Source organism: Aquila chrysaetos, chromosome 7 (assembly GCF_900496995.4).
Source record: "Aquila chrysaetos chrysaetos chromosome 7, bAquChr1.4, whole genome shotgun sequence".
Taxonomy (NCBI): Eukaryota; Metazoa; Chordata; class Aves; order Accipitriformes; family Accipitridae; genus Aquila; species Aquila chrysaetos.
Window position 1 is genome coordinate 35,713,643 of NC_044010.1, and position 7,629 is coordinate 35,721,271.

A 7,629-nucleotide genomic window follows, 5' to 3' on the forward strand; every position below is an offset into this window, starting at 1 on the left:
GGAAAAATATAAATAACAATACCAGCAATACTTTGTCCAAAATGTAGACAAGCACACGGGTGATTCATGTTGGAGAATTCAGGAAAACACCCCTTCAAATAAAGCATGCTAAAAACCAAGACGTTAAACCTAAGTGAATAAATTCTAAGAACTGAATGGTGTGTCATCTTTGAACAGGTTTGGGTTTTTTTCTCTTTTCTCCCTGTGCTAGTGCAGCTGTTGATGGAAAAAGTAGCATAATGCAGCTGCTTATTTCAGTGTGATGAAATGTAGACACAGATCCTGTGAGACATCCAGGCAGAGGCTGGAGATGCAAGCTATCCTCAAATCGGTGATGGTGGCAGAGCAACGAAACTCTTCGCCACCTACAATGGGTGGCTCGCAAAGGAGCTGGCAGGGACTTTTTGCACAGATGTTTGAAGAATAACTCCTCATTGTTCCTATGCTGACCCTGTGTAAAGAGCATTCACACAAACCCGGTATTATTCAGGGATCGCAGTCTGTCGGTCATTCTCTCTTATTCAAAGGTTATCAGTCACGCAAGGCGGGGGGGGGGGGGGAAGCGGTGGGACAGATAAGATGCGTGACAAAGAATAAACAGCCTCAGCTGACCACCACCCTTCCCAGGGGACAAGGAGTCTGCCCAAATCACTCGTGACTGCCTCCGAACAATCGCTACACTTGCAAAACCGACCACTACGCTTGCAAACTGGTTTCCTTAAATGCTCGGCAAACACAAATGAGAGGTAACCCCACGGACTAAAATACTCAAACCTTGCAAGCGTCTACAGGATGTGAATTTATTCAGCTATTGGTAAATACCTGCACAGCATATAATTAAAAGCCTTGGTAATGGGAGGGATTTCTTGCGCTGCTGGCTTCAATAGCAGCGCGGGATGCCTGGTGTCTGGTCCGTAAGGTGACGGGGAGCTTTAACCTTATTAAAAACGAGGAGGTTTTTTCAACCAAATGGAGAAGAGTGGTGGGGGAAGGGAGGCTGGGTAAAACCCCTTTCCCCGTGACAGAACCACGTCCTCTGGGAAGAGGGCAGGGACGTGCGTGAGGCCGGGGGCTCGGCCTGTGCTGGAGCTGGGGAGCCCCGGCGGCCGGCTGGACGCGGGGCACGCGGAGGCACGGGCACCCCGCGGCAGCTTCTGTGAGGCCCCGCCGCACCTCGGTTTGCGGCGAGCGCTCTTCCTCACCCTCACCAGCCCTCAGGTTCGCTGTGGTTTTCTGCAAATCGCGCAGGAGGGAGATGAAACTGCCGAGCGCTTCGGCTCTGCGGGGTGGGCGATGGCTGCAAGGGTCGTCCCGTCTGCCGGGGAGCTTGCCGGGCACGGCCGGGTGCCGGAGGGGGCACGTTGTCCCTGTTAAAGGCATCCTTCTCTCCTGCTCACTCGCTTCCCCCATCCCCGCAGCCGCCGGCGCAGGACCACGGAGTTACCCCCACACAGAGCACGTCCCCAGCACGTCCCCTTCGCGTGCTCTCAAACTGCCCGGTGCGAGGCCCCGAACCAGCCCGGTGAGTCCCCGAGAGCCCTCCAGCCTCGGGAAAAGGCCGGGTTGGGGGTCCCAGCCCGCTCCCACCCTGCAGCTACCAGCCGAGGGCCATCGGTGGGGCGGCCATGCCGAGGGGGACAGCGCAGTCACTCGGATGCCCGTATTCCCCAGGCTCAGCTTTGAGGTGCAGCAGTTTTTCAGACACACCGATCTCCCACGTCTCTGGACGAGGGTCACCAGAGCCCTGGGCAGGGTCAGCCTCCCACAGCCCCAGTTGGCAGGGACCCTCGTTTAGTCTTGAAAAGCAAATTCACCTGCTTCCTCCAATCTTTCTCTAGCCTTTCACTTGGATCTCATCCGCCCGCTCACTGGTTTTTTGCAGTCGAATGGCATCCGACAGAGCAGTCGAGAGGAATGTGGAAAGAAGCCAGGGACCACGTTTAATGTTTCCAGGTATACCCAGGGCCAAGGCGGCTGGAGAGAGGCTTGCCTAGCCCAAGTAACACCAACTAACGCATGAGGAAAGTATATGTGTGCTTATCAGTAAAGTTTTCAGAAGTTTATTGGTAAAATTGATTTTATTCAATACCTTGAAGGAACACAGTTAACACTTGTTAACGTCTCAGCCTGATGAAGCTGTGTTTTTTATTACAGTCTCCCTGTACATATATGTATATGTGTGTATATATCTATATATGTCAAAGCATTCAGAAGATGCAGTTCAGCCATATCCTATGTCTCCAGCAGTGGTAAGGGGAGAGCAAGAGTGAGGAGGACAGACTCACTGACACGCAATTTGGGGTATTCCTGCTGAACCGGGACACGGCAGGGACCGACAACAGGGTCAGCCCTGGGTAACTGATTCATCGAGGTGGCTGTGAAGGATCGAGCTTTGACTGCCAACATCCTTACGTGAGTCTTCAAGGCTTTGCTCTGGAGGTTGGAGGCGCGAGAGGGGCTTGCCTCCTCCTAAGAACACAGCCATGTGCTAACCCGCCTACTCCTCCCACCTCAAAAAAAGCCTGATTGGGGGATGTCAGCCAATCTTCTGGTTTTGGTGCCACCACTTTGAACTTGATGGAATTATAGGAAGCGAAAACCTCGCTCCCGGGAGGAAGTTTATCGAGCAAGTTATATAAACGCACTATATAAACATAAACACGTACAAAAGCCCAATCATCTTACAAATAAATAAATAACTGCGTTGGTTTCAGTTACATGCTAGCAGCAATCTAATCTCTCACAGCCCACCGCCATGGAACAAACCTTACAACAAAGCAAGCTCACCCGCTATAGACACTTTGCCCTGGCGTATAAATGACATACAATGCGGCATCTCTCCAGCGCTCCGCGGCACGGCCCGTATTCATCGCCAAGTCCTCTAGGACAGTCTGAAGCATTTAACCCTTTTCAGCGAGGACGCCCCACGGTGCAGAAAGCCTTCTGCTGCCCGAGAGCCTTCCCTGTCCTCCTGCCCTCGGCCGGCCGAGACGAGGGCTTCACTCCTTGCTCTGGCCAGCGCCGCACCGCAGCCGGCCCCCCTGGGGGGGGCAGGTGCAAATCTGGCCACCCCGGGCGGTGACGGTGCCGGCGGGCACCGCCATCTCCTCCTCGTCGTAGCAGACGCAGCGGGGGCAGCCGTCGGCCACGGGGCTGCCCACGGCCTGGCAGCTGGGGGGCAGGCGGGGGCACAGCGGGGCGCAGGCGATGTCCCCGCCGGGCTGGCAGGTGCAGAGCTTGCGGGCAAAGTCGATGTAGAAGGAGGTGCCGACGGGGACGCGGCCGCCGGCGAAGCCTTGCATCTCGCAGTCGCTCTCCAGGTAGCGGGGGCAGGCGCAGGGAGCGGGGCAGGGGGGGCAGCAGCTCCCGGCGGCGGTCGGCCCCTCCGCGTCGTCCCTCCCGGGGCACGGGGCGCAGGTGCCGGGGTCGCATGTGGGTTTCGGGGCCGCAGCGCGGAGCAGGAGGCAGGCGAGCGACAGGCGAAGGGCGCCGGCGAGAGCCATGCTTCTGGGGAGAGAAAGGGGGAGGTAGGCGCAGGCGTCACACTAGGCATGGGCACACCAGAACCCCAAGGTCTGGACCCCCCCCCCCGCCGAGGTTTAAAGAGACGCAGCTGCCTCTGCCCGACAGGCCTGTTAGCCGTAGTTCTGCTCACCTGCAGCTTGCTGGGAGCGGGGTGGTTTGCTCTAAAACAAAACGTTTTGTGCCCAAAGGCTCATCCTGGCTCGACCGAGGTGTCCTCCACCCACCGGGTGTTCAGACGGCTGCAACGTGGGCGCTGGCTTAGCAAAGTCCACGTTGCAGCACGCGCTGAGCTTCGGCACAGTTGCCCTGGCCAGCGAACAGCACTTGTTCGACCCTGTATTGATGCTTATAATTTACATTTCAGCGACTAATCGTTCTTGGGAGGCATTCAGGCACGGGCACGCGAAGGGCTCAAAGAAGCGCTGTCTGCTTTGGTGGCTCATCCTGCGGCTACCACTGCAGTTGGGACCCTGCTTGTCCACGGACTAGGTCTGGGTGTCAGCTCCCAGCCCCTCAGGCTGTGCCACTTGCCACCTGGCAGCTCGCTGCCTGCCTTTTCCAGCCACCTCGCTCCCTCACGGGAAGCCAAGAGGGTCACCTCGTCCTTGTCTCAACTTGTGAAGCCTTTGCTTTGTAAGGAAGATGTTTCCAATGGCGGGCACTCCTGTGTGACTCTGCCGCCTTCAGTTTTTTGGCCAGCTGGTTTTCAAGTGGAGATCCATTCACGGACATGAAATCCCCTCCCTGTGCCTGCTCCCTCCTCCTCCTCCACTTACACCTCCTGGGATGCACAGCACCGCCTGGCAGCTCATGCTGACTCCCTTCTCCGTTTTAAGGCTGTGGACTTTTTTCAGACTGCCACCTTCCCAAGACCCAACATTTCCTTAAGTGCAGCCTTCACTTTTGGATCCCTTCCCCCGTCTGAGTGACCTTACATGTATTAAATACCCTTGCTTCCCTCCTGCCCTGGGTCCTTCCAGGTGGGTCTCTTCTCCGGTTGCCCCAGTGCTACCTTTGATTACCATTATATCATTATCTTTATGCTGTGCATTTGATAGCCCCCATTTCCTACTCTTGCAGACATGCAACTACTTGCAATTACTTCTTAACATTTCTTTAAACAAAAGTATTTCCAAATTGCATAACTATAAAGAAAAAAACTTGAAAGCATGAACTCCATCCATCTTCAATTTGAAAAGGAAAGACTTTAAAGCTTTCCCGTTTTTAAAGCAAACTCTTGCTTGTTTAAGTTACTGGGAACTGCTTCATCCTTGCTGTAAGTTACTGTTCTGCCCCTTCGTTTCATTCACACATTTTAATCTACTGGTTACTTTATCATCGTTCCCAGCGGAGCGATCGCTGCGCCGGGCAGCACAGAGCCCAGACCCGCTCGCTGTGGAAACGCTGCCGCTCGGCGAGGATCTCCTTTCCGCAGCCCCATGCCGAGAGCTCTCTCCCGGCAGCCCCAGCTTCAGCCGCCTGGTTCCTCTGGGCTTCACACACAGACAGAGCAGGACAACGCTGCCAGACACCATTGAGTCAAAGGTTTTGCACACCCAAACCACTGTCCAACCCCGGCAGTCCCATTCACTGCCGAAACCTCTGACCCCACCTAGCAATGAAGTCGGGCTTCTTCATCAGAGCCAGTTTCCAGCCAAACCACGTTTTCATCCTCCCCCTTAGTTTTGGAAAACCAGGCTGCAGGCTGGCCGAGGAGCTCCCCTCCTGCCCCGCGCCAAGTCCCCGCCGCGGCCGTGCCGGCGAGGCACCGCGCGGTGCTGGTTACCTGCGGGGTGGCCGGCCAGGCGGGACGGGCGCTGGGGTGCGGTGCGGGACCCTGAGCCGCGTCTCCGGTCTTCGCCCCGCAGCCCGCCCGGGCCCTCTATTTATGTGCCGCCGGTGGTGGCCCCGCGATGAAACACTGGTGGGGAGAGACAGGGGAGGCGGGGAAGCCTCCTCCGTAGCGCAAAAGGTGGCTGGGCAGGGCCAGCAAGATGCTTATCTTGCTAGTGGTGTTGGTTTAGCCCGCCTGACCGCAGACTAATCCGGCATCTCCCAGCAGGTCTGTCATCTCTCCTCCCCACACCCCTCTTTGCAGATTTCAGCCAGGGTTTCTGAAGAGTCAGCGTCCCCCTGAGCTTCGCAGGCTGCTGGGGGCGCAGATGCCGGTGTCCAGAGGGGAAGCGAAATGATTTAAAAGCTCTAGCGAGGCAGCACACGTGGAGGGCAGCCAGCTCTGGGGTGATGCACCCCACAACGCTCCCCTTCAGGAGCCAGAGGGGGGCAAGGACCTTCTCGGTTTATCCTTGTCTCCACACAGTTTCCCGAGGCCGGGCAGCCCTCCTGCACCACATGCTCGACACATACCATTTAAAGCGCTTTAGACCCTGCGTGGCTGTTTTCCTCTGGATTAAGCTGCAGGGAGCCGAGGCCGTGTATCTCAGCGGAGGAGGTATGCATGAGTTTCACGTGCGGGTGTAACCCGTGTGCCCTGACCGGCATGGGTAGCCCAAGCTCCCTCTGGGCCATTTGCTCCCTGGTGTGAAAACCTCTTGGCCTAATGTACTAATGAGCTCTTTGGAAAAGTGCCCCCCAACGCTGCAGAGCAATGGGATGAAGAGCAGAGACATCTTGCAGCAGACGGGACTGTGGAGAGCAGCAAGAGTTTCGGGAGCACACGCTCCCCCATGCACACGTACACAGGCACCCCTCAGAGCTGGAGGTGTTGGGAGAGGAGCATGGGCTGCCGCTGCAGGACCAGGGTCCGTCTCCTGCGCCGGAGCTGGGCGCTGCGCTCCGGGCAGTGGGATGGGATGCTGCCCGGCCCTTGCCCTCCTCGTGCTGCCCTCTCACAGATCCTCAAGCCTGAAAATCCCCATTCCTCTGGTAGGTATGTGGGACCCCCGTGCACCCCAGAGCCCGACAGCACTGAGCTGCGCTGAGTTGGGCAGCCGTGTCTCACTGGATACGTAAAATACTGATAGGGCCTCGGTGGCTAGGGAAGGGATATGAACGCGAAAGACCAGTTATCTGGAAGGGGCTGTCACTGTCGGAGGGCAGCCCTGGGCATACGGGGAGAAGGGATGGTGGGTGAAACATTCCGCTCTTGGTCTTGCTGCTGCCACCAACACTCTGTGCGGGCACGTGTTTACAGGTCCTGCAGGGATTTCTGCAGACAAGGCAAATGAAACCTCTTCCCCTGCTTCCTGAGGCCGTTTCCACCCCAGAGATGCGGCAGGCAGGATAGCACCAGCTGGTCCCTCTTACCACCCCATATACCCAAGCCAGCACCCCAGGGTGCCAGCGGGGCAGTGCTCTGCCCTGGGCATGTGCTACGGGGCACGTTTGCATCCTCAAGGTCACAATCTGTGGCAAACTACAGCAGATGCAATGCCAACATCCCTGGCTGGGGCAATGCCACCATCAGATGTGCCTGCTGGGGACAGGGGCCCTGGGAGCACCTTGGTGAGGCTGGCTGCAGCCCAGGTGGAGCAATCCCAAAACATCCGGAGCTTGCACCCAACTTTATAAGTTCCCATACTCACAGTTAACATACAGAAGCTGTTGTAAATATTCGTGCTTAATATTCAGCAGTTACTTCACCCTCTGATGAAGTGGAGCTGCCTGTCCCATAGCCTGCCTGCAGCTGGCAGCCACTGCCCCGCAGCGCTGCTGCTGCTGCTGGGAGCGCTGGGGTTTGGACTGAGCCGTAGGTGCCCTGCGGAATGAGAAGAGCTTCACAGCAGCAGAAGTCTGGGCAGTCGTTACGTGCTGTTAGCCTGTCATCTGGTTGGGTTTTTTTCAGAGCTGCCACATTTTGCACGCCCAGGTGAGCGCACAGCCCCACACGCTGCACGCTCAGCGTGCCAGGCAGCAGCCTGCTCTGCAAGCATTCAGTTCAAATGCATCATATCCGTTTCTGTTCAAACTCACAGTAATGGAACATCTTTGGCATAAACATATGCAATTTTTGAGAAGGCAACCCATTAGCATGGCTTGTCCCCCACGGCCTTGAGCACTGGTAAAGCAAAAGGAGAGGTGTCTTAAGCTCTTGTTTGCACATGCATGCATCAGCAGCCTGGAGCTCTCATTTCTGCTGCAAAG

General features: G+C 56.7%; 1 protein-coding gene across 1 annotated transcript; it reads right to left on the reverse strand.

Annotated features, from left to right (window-relative positions):
* Positions 1-2,075: 2,075 nt before the first annotated feature.
* LOC115343796 (fibulin-2-like) lies at positions 2,076-5,865 on the reverse strand. Its single transcript, XM_030020267.1, has 2 exons — positions 5,312-5,865; positions 2,076-3,507 (listed from the first exon to the last, which is right to left on the reverse strand). The coding sequence occupies exon 2, from the start codon at positions 3,501-3,503 to the stop codon at positions 3,000-3,002; it is 504 nt and encodes a 167-aa protein (XP_029876127.1). The 5' UTR covers positions 3,504-3,507; positions 5,312-5,865; the 3' UTR covers positions 2,076-2,999.
* Between the last annotated feature and the right edge of the window lie 1,764 nt (positions 5,866-7,629).

What these genes read in the sequence shown, in the direction of transcription:
- LOC115343796 (XM_030020267.1), bottom strand. Translation starts at nt 3,503, where the DNA reads ATGGCTCTCGCCGGCGCCCTTCGCCTGTCGCTCGCCTGCCTCCTGCTC.